The 19,879-nt window shown below is 39.7% G+C and overlaps 1 protein-coding gene across 1 annotated transcript; it reads right to left on the bottom strand.

Moving 5' to 3' along the window:
• Positions 1–167: 167 nt before the first annotated feature.
• Positions 168–19,489, bottom strand: LOC307164113 (uncharacterized protein). The gene is made up of 23 exons (XM_079880535.1): positions 19,332–19,489; positions 18,439–18,592; positions 18,189–18,326; positions 16,920–16,997; positions 16,776–16,846; positions 16,537–16,702; positions 14,616–14,722; positions 13,916–14,155; positions 13,520–13,700; positions 13,290–13,433; positions 12,145–12,293; positions 11,675–11,824; positions 11,393–11,549; positions 10,343–10,489; positions 10,037–10,146; positions 9,173–9,326; positions 8,525–8,718; positions 8,094–8,221; positions 3,156–7,975; positions 1,831–2,037; positions 1,691–1,750; positions 1,163–1,234; positions 168–1,094 (listed from the first exon to the last, which is right to left on the bottom strand). Exons 2-23 carry the CDS (start codon positions 18,577–18,579, stop codon positions 867–869), a joined length of 7,842 nt encoding a protein of 2,613 aa, XP_079736661.1. The 5' UTR covers positions 18,580–18,592; positions 19,332–19,489; the 3' UTR covers positions 168–866.
• Positions 19,490–19,879: the final 390 nt, after the last annotated feature.

The following is a 19,879-nucleotide window of genomic DNA, read 5'->3' as shown; positions in this document are numbered from 1 at the left end:
CGCCTTTCGGTTGATACTATCAAAGTTGAGCAAGGTTAGACTACGACAGACAGTGATGTACATGTGGGTGACTTGAGGCCAGACGATCTTTCCATACAAACAGCGCCCCCTGGTGACCCTGTAAGTAAAGCAACAAGGCCTCAAAGGACCACGAGAGCCCTGTCATTAAAATCAAGTGCTCTATAATTTATTTTAAGACGTTGACTTTCAAGAGAAGCAGTCACACATACCACACAGATTTGATGGTATCCGTGTTGTAACAACTATAGTGAAAACACTTATATTTATGCATTTGGCAGATGCATTTATCCAAAATAACTTTCATTCAGGTTATACACGTTATCAGTTTATACATTCCAGTAAATCAAACCCAAGGCCCTGAGCTTAAAACCTATATTTGTGATTTGGTATCAGAGATGTGAGGACACAGATTCTGAATCGTTTTTACTTTTATTTGAAAATAAATGAAAAATGAAATAATAAAAAAAATAGTATTACATTTAATTAAACAGACTGCTTATATTGCACACATTATAACACTGACGGAATAGCTTTGAAAAGTATTGTAAACTGATCGTAAAGCTTTTAGCTATTAAATTATCTGCCAGGAAAAGACAGATGTAAACCTGAAATTCGCCATCTAAAATAGTTGCCTCTTTTAAGGTGATATTTTGTAGCTAATTGTAATTGTAGCTCATTTTTAGAATGGTTTAAAACACATCAATTCATATGTAAAATAACAGTAAAATCCTGAGTGTAAAATAAATCTTAGGCACACGGCCAGAATTACTGAATGTTAAGTGCAAAAATATGGTGTTAAATGAACTATATAATAGTCATTACATATAAAGGAGTGTTTTATTTCTTTAGCTTTGGCTGAAAGACAGTCGGAGCTCTTCCTCTCTGATGCTCCTGTCCAGCCTCTGTGTCTCTGACTCCAGCACTGAAGGGACGGGCCGCTGAGAGACCGCAGCTAGAGACTCGTTCAGATCCTGTCTCAGGGACATCAGACTCTGGCTGTTCTTCAGAGAGCGGTCTATGAACTCTGCCCTCTGCTGATGGTCCACAGCCAACATGAGACGAAGATGGTGAACCTAGAAAATTGGGTTTAAGTTTTATATGCCAAAATACTAATGAACAGTTGGAAGTGTTAAGGACGAACCTGTTCTTCTAGCTCCCTGGCTCGGGCTCCGAGTCGCTTCAGCTCATCCTTGTCCGTACCATCTGACAGGTCCTATACATGATATGATATTTAGCTATTTAAACTTTCCACTGGCAATTAACACATGACTCAAAACAAATGTATTGCAGAAGTTTGGCATTATCATGTTGCTAACAGTATTGATATTAACTAAAACAAACTAAATTGTATTAAAACTTGTTAACTAAAATAGTTTTCGGTAAATAAATAGAGCTGAAATCAAATAAAAAATATTAGATGAAAAAATTACAAAATTACAAAATCTTAAACTAAAATTAAAAGCTAATTTAAAATATTAATAAAAAATAGTATAAATAATACAAAAATAACACTGGTTGCTAAAAACTAACAAATTGATACTCTAATAAGAATAAAAATACATAAGGCTAACAAAAACAAACATCGTCCCTTCTGTGACAATCCATCACACAGGAAGACAACCAGAAAAAAAACACAAATGCACTGCAAAATGTACTCTCTCCATCATACCAGAACTCCAGCTTCTGACCGTGACAGCTGATGCCTCAGTTTCCCCCTCTCCAGCTCAACCTGGTGATGGCCAAATACAGTAGGTACATTAATCATGCTGACATCATAATATATGGTCCCTTCGTGAGGTGTGCTCATACCTGTGTCAACGTCTCTCTAAGGTGCTGTCGCTCAGTTCGAAGTCTCTCAATTTTCTTCTCCAGATGATTGTTTTTCTTCTGCAGAAGGTTCTGATCCACCTCCAGTTGTGCCACGGCCCGTTGCATGGCCGACAGACGCTCCTGCACAGCACAGTCTGTATCCACCTCATCTATGGAGTCCTGGGCCTTTGGTTCAAGCTCTTTCTCCTATTAATATTGGCCAAAATGTATAATAAACTACCAATTCACTAAATAATGTGTTCAAAGGGCACATGTCATGAAAAACATAATTGTCCTTAATTGAGATTTCCTGATACTACTCTTTCCCCCGGTGTCAGACAAGCTGTTTTAACTGAAAGCAACTTGCACTGAAATATGTCACTGCCATTGTTTTGTCTCAAGATGCACACCAGTAATGTTTTTTTTCTAAGGCACATTTATAAAAGATACTTAAATGTCCTAATTGAACTAAGGTCTAATCCTGGCTTAATCTAAGCCAGAGGTCTTCAATCCTGCTCCTGGAGGGCCACTGCCCTGCAAAGTTTAGATCCAACCCTAATCAAAGACACCTGAATCAGCTCATCAAGCTCTTCAGAATCGCAGGTTCTTCAGAATCGCAAAGGCAGGTGTGCTGAAGCAGGTTGGAACTAAACTCTGCAGGACAGTGGCCCTCCAGGAGCAGGATTGAAGACCTCTGATCTAAGCCCTGTCTGTGAAACCAGGCCTTAATTACATACCAGGTTAATCAAACAAATCTATATTTAAAAGTGCATTTTTAGTAACTATTTTTAGTCGAAAATATTACTCACTTCTTCTGTCACCCAGTGTTTTTGCTCATAGAATATGATTGAGTAGGGCATTTTTTTTTTATTGATAACTGACATCTTTAGCTTTTGATGCATCCACACCAGTAGGTGTCAGTATGAAGTCCAAGGCCATATCAGCACAACTATATAAATATGTACCTTTAAATTAAAGTGAAAGGCCAAGTATAGTAACCCATATTCGGAATTTGTCCTCTGCATTTAATCCATCCAAGTTAGGGCACACAGTAGTGAGTAGTGGACACACACACACACACACACACACACACACACACACACACACACAGACAGAGCAGTGGGTAGCCATTTTTGCTGTAGTGCCCAGGGAGCGATTGGGGGTTAGGTGCCTTACTCAAGGCCACTCCAGTCATTTCCTGCCGGTATTGAAAATCGAACCCGCGACCTTTGAGTTACCAGTCTGATTCCTCTTTAATTGTGATTATAATGATAGGTATTTTATGCTAGGTATTGTAAACTTGGGGATGTCTTTGCCTTACTGACCTGTGACGCATCAGCTTCTGCTCGGGTTCTCTTGTGCTCCTGCTGTCCCAGCCTCTCTTTATAGTAAATCAGCATGGCTTCAGTCTTCTCCAGAGCCGTCCTGACCCGGTCCCTGTCTTTAGTCAGTTCCTTGGCTCGCTCATTCAGAGCATATACTTCAACATCCTTCTCTCTAAGGAGTCTGTCCCTCTCCTCCTTTTCTAAAAGGACAGCGGACACTTGTTCCTTTAGCCTTTCCCATTCCTCATTCTCTGTTTGCCCAGTTTTTACATTTGCATGTCTTACTGTGGAGTTCAATCTGTCTATCTCAGTCTGCAGCGTCTGAGCCTTGGTCCTCAACCTCTCTATTTCCTGTTCCTTTCTTGTAAGGTCCCTTCTAAGTGCGTCTGTCCCTAACAACTTGTCATGAGGCTGATGATATTCAGCATTTATCTCTAGGAAGTCTGACAGAGTGCCATGGCCACTATCCATCTTTAGTCCATTGTTTTTCTTTTCAGATTCTCTAAGATTACAGATATTTTCTTCTATTTTGGTCTCCAGCTCGTGTTTCTCTTTCTTTAAGGTTTCCATTTTTTCCCTCAATATCTTAGCATCTCTTTCCTCGTCTTCAAACTGATCCTGCAATCTAAGTCTTGCTGATTGTTCTTTATATGCCATTTCTCGAATACTCTCCAACTCAGTTTCTTTATCCTTCAGTCTCTCTGAGAATAATTCTAGTTGTCTAACTTTCTGCTCCTCCGCTTGCTGGAATCTCTCACTTTTTCTTTTCTCATTTTCATATCTCTCTTTCATCAATTCTGTCTCCTTTTCCTTTCCCCTCAATGTTTTTCTGAGGAACTCCAATCCTTCTAACACATTTTGTTTCTCTTTATTTTCATTTTTGAGTTCCTCCCAATCTTTACTCTCTCTTATTCTATCCTCTCTCAGTCTGTCAACTTCCTGCCTCAGCTCTCTGAATCTGTTACTCAGTTCTTCTGCTTCTCTGGTCCTCTCTGCGGCCAAAGAGCTGAGTTCAGTCCTCTGATCTTCCAGCATGTCTATTCTAGCCCTTGCTCTGGTCAGCTCAGCCTCTCTCTGCTCCACTACGCTCTTCATGGTCATCAATTCTTCTTCTAACTTCACCTCTCTTTGCAGCATTTGTTCTATCTTTTGCAACCCTTCCTCATTTTTCTTCTTAAGTTGTTCCTCTTGGAGTTGCAGGGCAGACTTAAATTCCTGTTTTTGCTTCTCAAACATCTTGACTTTGAGTAGAAGATCTTTGGCTTCAACTTGTGCTGCCCTAACTCCATCCTCTCTGCTCCGGACCAACTCATCCTTCCTTTCCTGCATCATGGACCTGAGTCTCTCTCCCTCACGATGACTCTCTTCCAGCAGTTCCTTCAGAGTAGCCATCTCCTGAAGCCCTGCAATCAGCCCCTCTCGCATCTTCTGGTTCTGTTCTTCTCTTTCCTGGATCATTGACCTTGTTTGTTCTTTGGTTCTAGACAGATTAACCACCTGTTCTTGCAAAGCATCCATCTGAGCAACCAGTACTTCTTTCCTTTCATTTGCGTCGTTCAGCAAAGAGCTTATTCTGTCTTTCTCTCGCCTCTCCCGAAACATTTCATCTCTAAGAGCCTCAATCTCTCTCTCTTTCCTTCGAAGCTCTGCCGAGCGATGGTCTCGCTCCTCCTCCAGCTCTCTAATGTGAGCCCCAAGCTTATCCACACGTCCCGTCCTTTCCTCCATCAGGATATGTTGACCTTTCTGAAGATCTTCAAGCCTGGCTCTCAGTCTTTCCCCTTCTGTTATTTCATCTCTCAGTTGGGTCTCCAGACGCTTCCTCTCATCTTCAACCTGACTTAAAGACCTCTTCAATCTTTGTTTCTCCTCTTCACTGTTTTCTGACCTGGATTCAAGCACCTGTGCTTCCCCTCTGCTGTTTTGCAGCAGTTGTGACAACCTTCCCACCTCTCCCAACCCTTCATCCAGCTTTCCCTTCAGTGTCTTCGCCTCTTCGCCTTGTTCGGCTATAATTTTCTTCAGTTCTTCGACAGTCTCTCTCTCTTTATCTAGCTCACGTTTGACCAAAAGTTTCTCTTGGTTACAGCCCATAAGTCTCTCATCTTTCTCCTCCAGCCGTTCCTTCAGAGTAGCCATCTCCTGAAGCCCCGCAATCAGCCCCTCTCGCATCTTCTGGTTCTGTTCTTCTCTTTCCTGGATCATTGACCTTGTTTGTTCTTTGGTGCTAGACAGATTAACCACCTGTTCTTGCAAAACATCCATCTGAGAAACCAGTACTTCTTTCCTTTCATTTGCGTCGTTCAGCAAAGAGCTTATTCTGTCCTTCTCTTGCCTCTCCCGAAACATTTCATCTCTAAGAGCCTCAATCTCTCTCTCTTTCCTTCGAAAGTCTGCCGAGAGATGGTCTCTCTCCTCCTCCAGCTCTCTAATGCGAGCCCCAAGCTTCTCCACACGTCCCTCTTTTTCCTCCATCAAGATATGTTGATCTTTCTGAAGATCTTCAAGCCTGGCTCTCAGTCTCTCCCCTTCTGTTTTTTCGTCTCTCAGTTGGGTCTCCAGACGCCTCCTCTCATCTTCAACCTGACTTAAAGACCTCTTCAATCTTTGATTCTCCTCTTCACTGTTTTCTGCCCTGGATTCAAGCACCTGTGCTTCCCCTCTGCTGTTTTGCAGCAGTTGTGACAACCTTCCTACCTCTTCCAACCGTTCATTCAGCTTTCCCTTCAGTGTCTTCGCCTCTTCACCTTGTTCGCCTATAAGTTTCTTCAGTTCTTCAACAGTCTCCCTCTCTTGATCTAGCTCACGTTTGACCAATAGTTGCTCTTGGTTACAGCCCATTAGTCTCTCATCTTTCTCTCTGTTCTGACATTTTTCCTTCTCCAGTTTCATTTCAGTCTCTCGTAGACAGCCTGAGACTTCAAGGTACCTCTGTTCAGTTTCATGCAGCTTTTCTCTCAGCCTTCTCATTGCTTCTTCATCACGGTGGACTCTCTCTCTTTCCTCTTTTTCTTTTTGTTGTAAACTCTTCTTCAGTTCCCGTGCCGCCGCCTCAGTGTCTTGTAGGATGGCAGTTTGTCGTTCAAGGTCTTCTTGTTGCTCCATTCTTATCCTCCTGTCCTCCTCTTTTTCCTGGTTCAGTTCATCAATCTTCAATCTCAACTGCTTCAGCTCCCGCTCCTTCTGAAGGAGCTCTTCTCTCAGTATCTGCTCCCTATCTCTTTCCTCCATCTCCTGTCTTTTCTTTTCCTCTTTCTCCCTTTCCTCCAAGCTCATCCGGTTTCGTTCCATCTCGGCTAACTTGGCTTTGCACCTGTTCACCTCTTCGTGCTCTGCTTTGAGCTTCTGTTCAAACGTCTTCTGTTCTTGAGTAAGTTTTGCTTGTAATTCTTTCAGCTGACTATCTCTCTCTTCCACCCTTTCTAGTGCCGCCTCTTTTTCTTGATTGACTCCCTCCATTTGAGTATTGAGATCTTCTAATTCTCTTTTCAGTTGTTTCTCCTGTTCCTTTACCTCTACTTGCTTCCTGTCCACCTCTTTTTGTTTCTCCATCTCCCTCTCTTTCATCTGTGAGATTTGTTCCTTTAGAAGTTCAAGTTGTTCATCCTTCTGCTGAACATCAGTCTCTAGTTTCTCTATGATTACGTCTAATGACTGAATTCTACCTTTGAGATCACCAATGTCCTCTTCTCTCTTTTGTATCTCTTCTTCTTTTTCTTTAAGAAGCTCAGTCAGTTCTGTTCTCTCTCTTTCAGCAACCCAATTTATGCTCTCCTTCACTTTTTCCATGTTGCCAGCTCGTCTCTTCCACCACTCCACATTGTCTTTTGCCTCTTTCAGTCTCAGTTCAAGAGTTCTCTTTTCTGTTGACAACGCAGTTTGCAATTGTTCAACATCTTTATCCCTTTCTTCCAAGAGTAATGAGATATGTTCTTTCTCTCTCATTAGTTCTTCAACTCTGCTTTTGAGTTCTATCAAGTCTTCATCTTTCTGTTGTAACTGTCTTCTCCACCTCAGTTCTTTCTCCCTCTCTTGCTCATCTCTTTTCTTTTGCCTGTTTTCATTTTCTCTTATTTTCTCCATTTCTCTCTCTTTCAGTTGAGTGTTGTGTTTCTCCAGGGCTTTTACTCTACTCTCCAAAGTCTCTTTCTCTTGTAACTCTATTTCCAGACTCTCAATTGTTCTCTCATGCAATTGGACTTTTGATTTTAACTCTTCGATATCCTCTCCTCTCTTTCGTATTTCATCCTCATTAATTTTCATTAGATCAGACATCTTAGCCTTCTCTCTCTCTGTGATCTTGAGGTTCTGACTTTCTTTTTCCACTCTTTCTATATACTTCTGATTTAACTCTTCTTTCTCTCTCTGAACCTTGTTTTCTCTCTCCTTCCATCCCTCAATCTCATCACACGCTTCTCTCAATCTCAGTTCGAGAGTCTTCTGCTCTTCTGCTGATTTCATTTGTAGTTTCTCAAGGTCTGTGTTTCTTTTATCTAAGTGGTCTGAAAGCTCTTCTTTTTCTTTTAACAAACCATCAATCTTGTTTCTCATTATCTCCACTTCTCCATCTTTCTGGCCAAGTTCTGCGTTCAGAGCTTCTCTCTCTTTTTGCCATCTTTCTCTCTCAGTTTTGTTCTCTTCCGCTTGTACTTTGTTTTTCTCCATTTCTTGTTCAACATCCCGCTGAATTCTCTTGCATTCCAGCTGCCAGTTTTCTATCTCTCTTTCACTCTTCCTTCTTTCTTCCATTGCTTCTTGGTTTTCCTGTTCTCTCTGTGCTGTCTCTCTCTCCAGGTCTGTCTGTAGACATTGAATCTCTCCTAAACAATTAAGAGAGAAAAGTTTTACATTTTAATTACACACACAAATACAATGACATATTAAATCATTAAAGAGAATAGCCAATGAGAAGTTTGTTTTTTAATTAAACAATCTGACCTTGCAAAACATCTTTGGTCTGTGTGAGCGTGTCCACCTGTGTTTGAAGCTGACTGCATTGCACCTCCAGACCTGAGGACTGTTCCTGAACCTGAGCAATCTGCTTCTGGAGACATACCACCACACCTCTGAAGAGAGACAGCAGCAGCTTAGAAACTAATAAGGTATTGGTACAAAAAATGGTTTGAACAAAATATATATTAATACTAATATCTATTTGAAATACATATGTAATATGGTTGATCTATTTCTATTATATCCAGTTATAAAGATTTAACATAAAATATGAGTTGATGTTGATGTTATAGGTAAAAATGTCCTCATAAAGCACACACTGCCTCTTGAAAAGAATAGTATAAAAGAATACTGAGCTATTAGTATATTGTTTTATGAGAGAATGTATTTTTCAAACAAATAAACACAGACTATACCCGAGTTCCTCTTTGACTTGTGAGAGTTCCTCCTTTTCTCTCTCCAGTCTACATACTGTGTCCTCTAGTCTCTGGCTCTCTCTCATTAGGTCGTCTTTCTCTCGTTCAGCTCTTCTCTGCTGCTCTGCTGCTTTGAGTAGTTCTGCCTGGACACTCTGCAGCTCCTTCATTATCGTACTGCACTGTTCAGTTAACTGACCCACAAACACATCACTGTCCATGAGTGGACCCAAAACACAAAATGTATTCAAAAACAGGGGAATATGTGTACAGGTTAATGAACAGTAAATCCCATGATTATCACAATTTTTCCCCAATATGACCTCTCACCTCATATTCCACACCTACTCAACAAATAAATAATTGTACATGAAACAGAGATTTATTTTTATTTTCATTAAAAATACATTATTTTATCATTAACATATTTTATATTTATGAATGCACTTTTTATGCATACAGTTAAAAAACAATTTAATTGGTCATATATACATACACACATATATAGAGAGAGACAATTACTTGGAAGCTTGTCACCTTGCGCCTAGTTAAAAAACAGTATAATGTTAAGTTTTTCGAAAAAAGTAGACTACTTTTTTGTTTTCTGAATCTAGTTGGCAAACAGTCAGTGTTGTCTGAGATTCTCACCTCTGCAATCCTTTGCTCATCTTTCCTCTTCTCTTCTGTGAAAGCAGTCACCTCCCTCTCCCTGTCCTCCCTCTCTATCTCCAGCTCATTCTCCAGCTCTCTCTCTCGGTCTCTGAGCTGCTGCAGAGTTTTCAGATCCGTCTCTCTCCGCTCCCTGGAACACAGTTGCTGTCATCAACACAATTGCTGTAAAGCATCACTGGCTGTGAATAAACAGGGCCAGCATACTACATCCAAATATAACAGCTGCTGAGATAAACTAAGACATTTATAGTGTAATCTAAAAGCCCCAATGTATTCATTAGTATTCTTACCAAAATCCTACTAGCTCATTAGGGACCCGATTAGTTGTTATTTAAAGTTCAAACTGCCTATTATACAAACACATTTTACTCTGCCTTCTGCATAACAAGTAGGTAAAGGTAAGGGGTAGGCCTCGCTCTACATTATCCCGCTAATTACATGGCTACCCACCAAATAAATCAATAATTTGACACAAAATATTGATTTAAAAAGGAGTTTACTGATTTAAAAACGATTGTATTGCTTCCACTAAAGAAAATAGTCCGTTCCGTCTCTACGGTTAGAATCGTGCGTCCTTAGCAACGCTCTTTTTTTCATGGCAACGGTGTGTTATACTTAGCAGTGGTCTGTTATCAAGAAATAACAGACCGCATTCTACATTGGAATTCAACCAAGCCATGTAATAAAGACCTATAAACAGCATTTCCAGTGCTATAAAATTAAAGAAATACTTGCAAGCTTACATTTAGCATTTTCCTAGTCAGCAGACTTTCTAATACACCTATAGCTTTTTCATCAGCTGACTTGACTTATGAATTTTTTAATTTTGCAATGCCGCACCTTAACTCATTGGCCTCTAGAGACGTGGTCTTCACTTCCCTGCACAGACCCGCCATCTCTGTGCCAAATGCCTGGATCTGGGCCTGGGCTTCTGCCACCTCCGTCTCCAGCTAAGGGGTCAGGAAGACAAAAATCACACCTCTCATCCCTCCATCCCAAACCTGACCCTGCCATCAATGCATTCTGGCAATGAATCAAGTAATTAAAGGCAGGAGGCCTGTGACAGCTTGCGGGGATTTGGTCATGTCCCTAGGCAGGCAGTGTAAGTGATCTGTGCTAAAGATGGGCTAAACCTGCGTGCCAGACCTGCAGAGCACGAACACTGAGTTCTCTCTTGTCCTTGGCCAGAGCTTCATTTAAAGCAGCCATTTTCTCCAGGGCATCTCGACCTTCTGCCAGCTCTCTCTTGAGCTGGGTTTGACTGGAGGACAGGGCCAGTAATGACTCCCGTGCCTGGAAGGGAGGAGAGAAGGAGAACACCATAAAGGAATGATGAAAAGTTTGGAAGGGTGATGAAATACAGGATGTGAAACAACACAACTCATACAAAACTCCATGAGCTCATTTTAACAGGCATGACTCAATGAGAAGAGTCTGATTTGAGAGAGTTTCGGGCCAGTTGTGACACAACCATCACATGTTCCATGGCTGTGCTGTCACTGCATTCTGCATTCATTAATCATGTTTATGCCTTACAAACATAAACATTTGGCATTCTGTGATGTATTGAACATTGTTAATTACACTTATTACAAGGTTACAATACCATTCAAAAGTTTGGGGTCAGTAAAACATTTATAAATTAATACTTTTATTCAAATTGATCAAACAGTAAAGACATTTGGAATGTTACATTTCTATTTCAGATAAATGCTGTTCTTTTGAACTTCCTAATCGTCAAAGAATCCTGAAAAAATGTATCAGGGTTTCCACAAAAACATTATGCAGCACAACCGTTTTCAACATTGATAATATAAGAAATATTTCTTGAGCAGAATGATTTCTGAAGGATCATGTGACACTGAAGACTGGAGTAAGTATGCTCAAAAATTTAGGTTTTCATCACAGAAATTATCCTATTATATTAGAAAATATAATTATTTTGTAATTATTAAATTCTTTAAGTTGCAATAATATTTCACATTATTATTGTTTTACTGTATTTTTGGTCAAATAAATGCAGCCTTTGTGAACAGAAAGGGTACCCTTTCGAAAACATTAAACACAAATTATTCTAGCCCCAAACTTTTGAACTGTAGTGTATATAGCTGGCTACCATAGGTGAGATTTTTTTCAAAATTGTGAGTATGATTTGTGACAGTCACGCCTCTCTCCACTGTAATTATATCAGTTTACCTTCAGTAAAGAATCTTTAGTGTCGGCTATCTCTTGCTCAGCTCGTTCTCGGTCCAGCTTCTCTCTCTCTAGTGCCCCCTGCAGGCTGTGCAGCTCCAGACGGGTGCGAGTCTCTCTCTCACACAGCTGAGCGGCCTCTAGCATTTCTGCCTCCATGCTGATTTACAAAAACAATTCATTTATCATCAAAATTTAGAATCATAAGCATGACTAAACAGTGATCTAATGACACGCACACCCTCAGTGAGTTCAGCATTAAGGGGGACTGATGGGTAAGCATACCGTTTCTGTCTCTCTCTCTCCAGCTGGATTCTCTCCTCCTCTTCCTTCTCTCTCTGTCGTCTCATATGTTCATTCTCCTGTCTCAGGTCCTCGGTGAGTCTCTCGGCCTCCTCCATCTGACTGCGCAAACTAGTCACCATCTCCTTCTCACTGTCACACACAACACCTCCATAGATTACTCTTTCAAATTCAGCCGTGTCAGTTTACAGCAATTACAGTTTTATAGTTACAACTGATAAGCCAATAATTATTTGTAATGGCTGCTAGAAAAATTCAGTACCATTTTGTCAAAATAGTATTCAAATATTTTGTAAATAACCAAAATAGACGTTATATTACAACTCAAATGTTTCAATAAATAAAAACAGTTATTCGATTAAATTAACCTCTAAAGGTAGAATTTGGAAATATTAAAAGGTAAAAGTGTATTTGTATGAGTTATGAAAATGAGACAATGAAGCATTAATCACCTGTTCAGTAGTTCCTGTGTGTGTTTCATCTGCAATGCTCCCTGATTGGTCTGTTCGTGAAGCTCCGCCTTCTCACTCTCCAACTGAATGATTAGCTGCTCCAGTGATTCCTTCTCTGTCCCAAGTCTACGCAAGCTCAACTGAGTATCCTGACAAAAAAAGACCTGGCTTACTAAGAGGGCTTCATGACAAGCCAAAAATGTAACTTTGAAAACTAAGTTATTACATTTGGATGAAAGATTAATAAGCCATTGTTATTGTTCGGAAGACAACAACAATTAAAGGGGCTATATGTAGAATTCAGAAAGCCTTGTTATTAGCGACACTGGTGGCCATTAACTGAACTGCAGCCAGCAACTTATTGCTCATGATCGCGCACTCGTGCACACATACAAGAGAAAGAACGTGATTCAAGGCCTTGATATACTCATGGCGAAATTGTTTTTCAGTCTTCGCTTAGAAGTAAAAAGAATTTGGAAATACCTTTGCAGTTACATAGTGTTAATGGACACCACGATGCCGTCCACTCGGTGGAGAGCAAAGTTTAGATGAATATGTAAATATGTGCTGCTCGCTTTTCTCTTAATAACAAAATAAACAAGCAGAGGTTAAGAAAATATCTGATGATAGCGCTGTGGATATGTTCCCTGCTGGAAATATACCGGCATTATGTCGACAGATGAGGTAACGTTAATTAAAATTAGTTATGATACACAGTTATGATAGTTTGATTATAAAGTATATTTGAGACTATAGACTATATAGATCAGCCTTTATGAGACTATAGTTTGAATGAATCCTTTTCATAGCATGACATATTGACATTACAGTACAGAATGGCTCTTTTGGCATTATCCTGGACATTGTATAAGCATTCATTTCATGTGCAACTGAATAGAAGAGATGCTCTCGGGAGCGTGTAAACGTCTCATCCTCGCCAAAAACGTAAAGAGTCTTTCACATAAAAATCAGTCTACAGGCTTTCATAGACAACCTGGGAAGTTGGGGATAGTCTCGTTTTTTTAAGTTACGTTACAAGCTGTTCACACACTGGCAATAAAAAAAGCAATTAATACATGAAAATTCTTACATATAGCCCCTTTAAGAAAATAAATGGGGTCAATTCTGGTGTCACGTTGACCAACCTGTACTTCCTGTTGTCTCCATTGCAAGGCAGTCTCGGCTTGAGCGATGACAGAGAGGACAGAAGACAGTCCTTCACTGGACACATCATCTGCAGACAGAGAGCCTGACTGCCCACTCATCTGCTGAGAGCTGAGAACCCTCGACTGGACAAAAAGAGAGTGAACCCATGAATTAATTCATGCTTCAGTACAATAATCACAATTCATTTCCTGTTCCCATGCTGACTCACCAGTGTCCTGATAGCATGTCTGACAGACTCAAAGTTTCTCTCCATTTCTATCTGTCTCTGCCACTTGCTCTCTTGCTCTTGTTCTCTCTCCATCTCCTGCCTGTGTCTCCTCTCCATCTCAGCCTCCTGCTTCTCCCTTTCAGTTTCAAGAGTTTTAATTGTCATATTCAGCTCTGTTATCCTGAAAAACAATCACAGTACAATATAATGAAACACAGTAATACATCTTTTAACTTGTAATAACATCTTGTAATTTTATATCTAGATATTTTTTTAATAATGCAGTGAACAAAATTATTTTAAATGAATTTATCACCTGCAAAATCATTGCAAATATATTGAGAATACTTGAAATAACTCAGTATGGGGTTAATGTTTTGTGAACCCTGTAATGACCTATTCCTGAGTTCCAGTGTCTCTGACTCGAGGTTGGCTTTTAATTCAGTCGACTCCCTCTCTTCATGATTCAGATCATCAAGAGACAGCGGCCCCTGGGTGGAGGAGAGAGGTTGCGCTGTAGAGGAGTGGGCTATATGGAAGTCATGGGGCAGCATGGGAGCCGATCGAGGAGAAGCCCATACAGAGAGGAGAGATGAGGAGAGACGAGAGAACTCTGCTCTCAGCTCCCACAGGTCTCTGTGACACAAAAACACAACACATGCACATGGAGGATGCAGAAAATACATACACTAAAAGTCCAAAATTCTCGGCCGAAATTTTCGCACATTATAAAATAAATACGACCTCCCGTCATGTCAATCATGTTAACACACTGCCTCCAAAACTTTCGTCCGTCATAAAAAAAATTTGGATTGGGTTTCCGATTTCTGCGTTTTTCGCATCCCTAGCAAGCATTTTGAGACAATTCAGAGCCACCGAATGACGAATACGGAAAAAAATGCATACGAAAATTTCGGACTCAGTGTGCAAGGACCTTTACATTCAAATGTTTTGGGGTCAGTAAGATTTTTCCGTTTTTTGGGAAAGAAAAAAAACTTTTATTCAGCAAGGATGCATTAAATTGATTAAAAGTGACAGTAAAAATATTTATAATATTCCAAAAGTTATATTCAGTAGTTTTTCAGTATGTCCTCACTTGTCAGTAGCAGTCTTCAGAGAGTGACACTGGCGTCTGAGCGTGACCACGTGTCCCCACAGAGTCATCAGTTTGGTCTGCTCCTTCCCTATGTGGTCTGTCAAACCCTGTATTCAAAATAATGGTACAACTTAATTAATAAAGTATTAAATTAAATCTGTTCCAATAATAAAATATTGCTTATATTGCATAAACGAAAACCAGTAGATGCTCCCTTTACATTGTGACTGATCCTAAGGCTACTGTTTGTCAGAAACTGATTGTACTACCACAAACACTCATCCATCTGTGTCTGTCAGTGGAAAAGAAAGCAACAAGTGGAGCAACATCTTCCTGCTACATTTACAAAGCCTTTCTCTCCAAATTCAGTCTGAGGAAGAGAAATCGCAGTGCTACATGTTTACAGCGGCAGAGGTATGAGAAAATATTTTCACATCTCACTGACATTTGAGAAATACTATAATTACTGCACGGTAACAGCATTGTAAGCCAAATAAAGTGCATTCTAAAATGTTTGTCTCAAAATGTAATGTGAAAAATGACTGGATGCAATATTTGAGGTTATTTTGAAGAGCTACCAAAGCACACAATGCTTTTAGTTAAGGAATATACTGAATGACCCTCAAGCTAAATCTCCATTCTTTTGGAAACAATCACCATTTTATGCTCTTGTAATATCTTTACACTCTGTGAAACACCTCTGAAATATCTTTTCGCACCCATCCACTAATACATACTTGACTACCCAGTTGCTTGGTGACAATATATTGCAACGCATTCCCTAATACGCTGATAAAATCAGCTCAGAAAAACTGAGCCATTGCTAAGCAACTACTGAATGCTCATGAACCTGCTTTTAAGGCCACGTTCACATCACAAATTTCAGGATCGAAAACTGCATTTAATGCTGCACATTGGAATTACCGTAATTACAAGATGACAACTCCAAGATTTTGCTGCCTTTACATCCTCAGAGGGCAACACTCATACTACCAAAAATGGACTGACTTTGTTGTGGCAACATAAAACCTCTTGCAAAATAAGAGAATTAAAAAAAGTGCACCTGGTAATGCTGGATTTAGTAAATGACAAATAGATCAGCAGTTGCTTCCAAACTAGTCTTGCGTAGCCAGACCTTCAGACTGACGGCAGAAGGTCTAGACTCCTTAGCAGCTTTCAGCGACCAAGGGCTACCCAAGAAGGTGTCTGACCGTGTAATGCAACCAATCAGTTCGTTTTGATCCACGTCATGTTTAGGGGTCTGAAAATTTAAAATATCCCCATAATAACAGACCGGCGTGCAATTCAATAAAGAATGTTGTGCAAGTTTACTGCAACAATGTCGCTGTGAACTTCACATACTTTTGAAAATCCAGCGTTTAGCTAATCCTGATAAGCGCTCATTGTCACAGTTGTAAACACGACGGCTTTCTTCTTCCATGGAAGTTTGGCGTCACAACGGCTTTGTTTCCATTAACGGACCATTAAAGACCGAAGCACACATCTCCTGGAAATTCTGGAGAATTTAATCAGATGACGACTTCGAAACTCTCAAAGTGTTTCCCATTTTGTGTGCCTTATGCATCAGACGTTCAGCCAACGGTCCATGGGTGTGACGTCTGAGGTTGAGACTACTTCCCAACTAACTTTAACAGTAGTTGAATCCACTGCCAGTTTGGTTGTTTTTACATGACAAGACTGAGCATACATAAACTATTAAAAATAAGCAGTTTAAAGAGACTAACAGGAAGAAAAAACTGCATTAAAACCTTTTATAGATTTACATTTACACATTTCAATGACGCTTCCAATTTAAAGCGATTTTATCAGTATGTGTGTTGACTTTGATCCCTGGGAATCCAACTCAAGATTTTTCTTGACAAACACACATATCCCTAATATGTATAGTTTTCTTCCTCACCTCTTTCTCTTTTTGCCAATCGATTTCCTTCTCCACCACCTCCTCCACAGCTTTAGACCAGTCAGCTGTTAGCTTTCGCAGGTCGTCCCTCAGGGCTTCATTAGCCTCTGTTGATTGGCTGAGCTGACTCCGCAGAAGAGCGTTGACCTCCGACAGCCCCAAACTTCTGCTCCAGTGAATAAACACAACTCAGTCACAGCACTAAAAACATAAAAACCGTTCTTACACAGCTCCCGCACCTCTGCTGTTCCTCCTCCAGCCTGATGAGGGTGCTCTCCAGAGTGTCACTGCGTTCATCCCGCAGCATCCTCTGTGAAATTCACAGTGTTAATGTGATGCTCACAGCTCTCCAGGAAAACACTGAGGACTGTTGTTTGTCTCACCTCTCTGATCCTCAGCTCTTGCTCCTCGCTGATCGACTGTTGCTCCAGAGCTTGACAGCGAGCCCTGTACTCCAACACCTGACACACACATGCATGAGAGCACATTAATTACCAGTGAGGGACTGTTTGGTACTAACTGAGATATGATTGGTCCTCATAAATGGGTAGGCTAATGGGGCATTCACATATGCAGCGTTTTTTATTGCTGGAGGTTGCTGAGTGATTGTATTGCTGGTCGTAGTGGCTGTTCTAGATGCCCTGTCATTATCAGTGGGCATAGTTTTTGAAAACCTGATCACAAATGGGCTTTATTGCTGGTAAAATAAGATGTCTTTTCAGTTTGACAAGGAATCAGTTTTCTTGCTGCTAAAAAAAGACATGAGGAAAGTGTTTGTATATAAATCACAGAAATGTATAATATCATGAACAAGATGACTGATTATCAGTGCACGAATCAAAATAGAATGGCAATAATTTCTAACATGGTTTTCAATGCATCATGTTTTTTATTATATTACTGTATGTGGGCAGTGGTAAATCATATATAGAAGTGAAATAGCTCTGAGTAGCATTTAGGGTTCCCGCACTTTCTGACTAATGAATTTCCATGATTTTTTTCCATGAATTTTCCCATTTTTGTTAAGGATTTAAAAAAAATACTTTTACAGAGATTGTATTTACAAATTGTATTCATAGCTGAAGAAATACTTTAAAACTGAGGTAACTAGAAAAACTAATATTGACTACAGAAATTGTATTATTTTATAAATCCCGGGCTTCACTTTGGAGCTCACACTTCGGAAATTCTTTGATACAGAAAAAAATATCTTTGACAAAAGCTAAAACTACAAATCAAGAAAGTTTTAATTTTAATTCAACATAAACTTCTGGAATTCTAAAATTTAATTATTTTAATTAGAATTATTTTGGTTACTTATTTTAATCTGTAAATTAAAAAGGGGAGAGGGCATCAAATATTGTAGTGGAGAACGCCTTGGAGTAAATAAAAGTAGAGAATCACAAGCATAGAGTTCAACTTCTCTCAACTTTGCTGTTGCTCATGTCATGGAATTACTAAACTGTACTGTAAATTAATAACTTCCAGTCTCGTTGTCACTGCAAATTGCTGTATGTGTGAATCCCCCTTAAATGTTTTAGATATAAAATTAGAACAATGCAAGATCCATGAAACTAGAAAGATAAATCTCTACAAGGCTCTTCAGCCATCAGTTATATGAAGGAATATAAAATGTGTGTGTGAGTCCAGACCTTGTTCTGAAGTTTATGGATGAGCAGAGCCTGTCTGGCTTCTCTCTCTCTGCCCTCTCTGAGCTTTCTCCGCCCTTCTCTCTGCTCATCGTCCAGACGCACTGATAATGACAGAGAAGGGCCCAGTGTCTGAGACAGCTAAACAGCATGAGTACAAACACACAGAGAGACCATCAGTTAGGCATCAGTTCACTTTGTTATTGATGGACCCCACACACACCCCACACACCAATGGCTTCCTCCTCCTCACCCTGTCAGTCAAAGCTTGAGCTCGAGACTCAAGCTCCTCCCTCTCCGCTCTGCTCTCTGCTAACTCATCCTGCAGATGTGATAACTCCGCCCTCAGCTCCGCCCTCTCCTGCTGCCATCCAATCAACAGTTCTGATTCCATACCTGGCCATCAGCTGTGAAAAATAAAAAAATGAAATGATTAAAGGTTACATGAAACCCTATTCTTGGAACTGGATATTACACAATAAGTAAAAAAAAAAAAAAGTGAGATTGGAATGTAAGATATTATCCATTGGGAATTGATTGGATTGTGAAAATAAGTCACTCACTATAGGTGATTAGGGACTGAAAAACAAGAGGGTTTAAGTGACAGCAAAGCAAAGCAAGTAATAAAATTTCAATAAGAGATTGACATAAACATTTTTAGCATTTGGAATAACACGCACGGATAATTTGCTCACAATAAATAAGGAACATTTTGATTTCATCAGTGATGAAATGTTAATAAAGAACAATTAGCACAACGGCAATATACTAACACTCGTATCCTAATATTTATTATGAAGTGCTTTGCAGATCACCTGCAAATCTATCCAGAAAAGGGCTGATATTACACACTCAGATGATCAGTTATGGGACTCTATTGACTGTATATTGTAAATTTATAAGATTAATATGCTAGCATTATTTGACAGCTTGGACAGCTTCAAGCTTTAATTTATTTATCAGGTAATACATATATATGATATATATATACAATATATATGAAGGATGTGGCTATCCAAACAGTTGCTGATCCCCATAATACATATGCAACGGTATGTCTGTATGTACAGAAGAGTCAATGCGTATAGAGAGCTTTAACTGCTTTAGAAGTCTTTGTTAAAGTGCAAATATAACGTAGTAGCTTACTTTTAAAAACACGAATTACTTCACAGTGTCCATTCACGTATTGCGGTCTGAAATAACACGCAAAACCTCGGATATACGTGTTTTAATCTTATGTTTCTGCCTTCCTGCAGCATCCGGATTTGAAACCGCAAAATCGAGTGTTTTGAAATGAGCACTGCGCGCGTGCCCGCGTGCGTCAATGCGCGTGCTGTGGACAGCGCCACTAGGCGACTCGGAGACGCGTTTACTATCTGTTTACTGCTGTATATAATTGAACATTTGGGGCGATATTATGCTGTATAACATGTAATTGATTTTAAATTCCATAATTTGAAAATCTGTAGCAAAAAAAATATGCTAAGCAAAAGGTTTGTTTTTCGATATTAAATATTGATAGCGATATTGAATAATTCTGTGTAGGCTGGGCCTACACAGTATGAATCCAGAGGGAATTCCCCTTTAAAATAATATTATTTAAAAAAACAATTTTGTTAAATAAGATTTGCCTATAATAATTATTTTATAATATATAACAGAATTGTAAAACATTTAATTGCTTTCCTTTTACT

Source organism: Squalius cephalus, assembly GCF_949319135.1.
Source record: "Squalius cephalus genome assembly, chromosome: 9".
NCBI classification, from domain to species: Eukaryota; Metazoa; Chordata; class Actinopteri; order Cypriniformes; family Leuciscidae; genus Squalius; species Squalius cephalus.
Note: the sequence above shows the minus strand (reverse complement) of the source record. Positions and strands in the feature narration are given on the sequence as shown.

Coding starts and splice junctions, on each gene's coding strand:
- LOC307164113 (XM_079880535.1), bottom strand. CDS start 18,579: ATGGAATCAGAACTGTTGATTGGATGGCAGCAGGAGAGGGCGGAGCTG. Junction 16,703..16,775: donor CTGGAGGAGGAACAGCAGAG/GTGCGGGAGCTG, acceptor TCACTGGAGCAG/AAGTTTGGGGCTGTCGGAGG. Junction 14,723..16,536: donor ATTGGCAAAAAGAGAAAGAG/GTGAGGAAGAAA, acceptor TTTTGAATACAG/GGTTTGACAGACCACATAGG.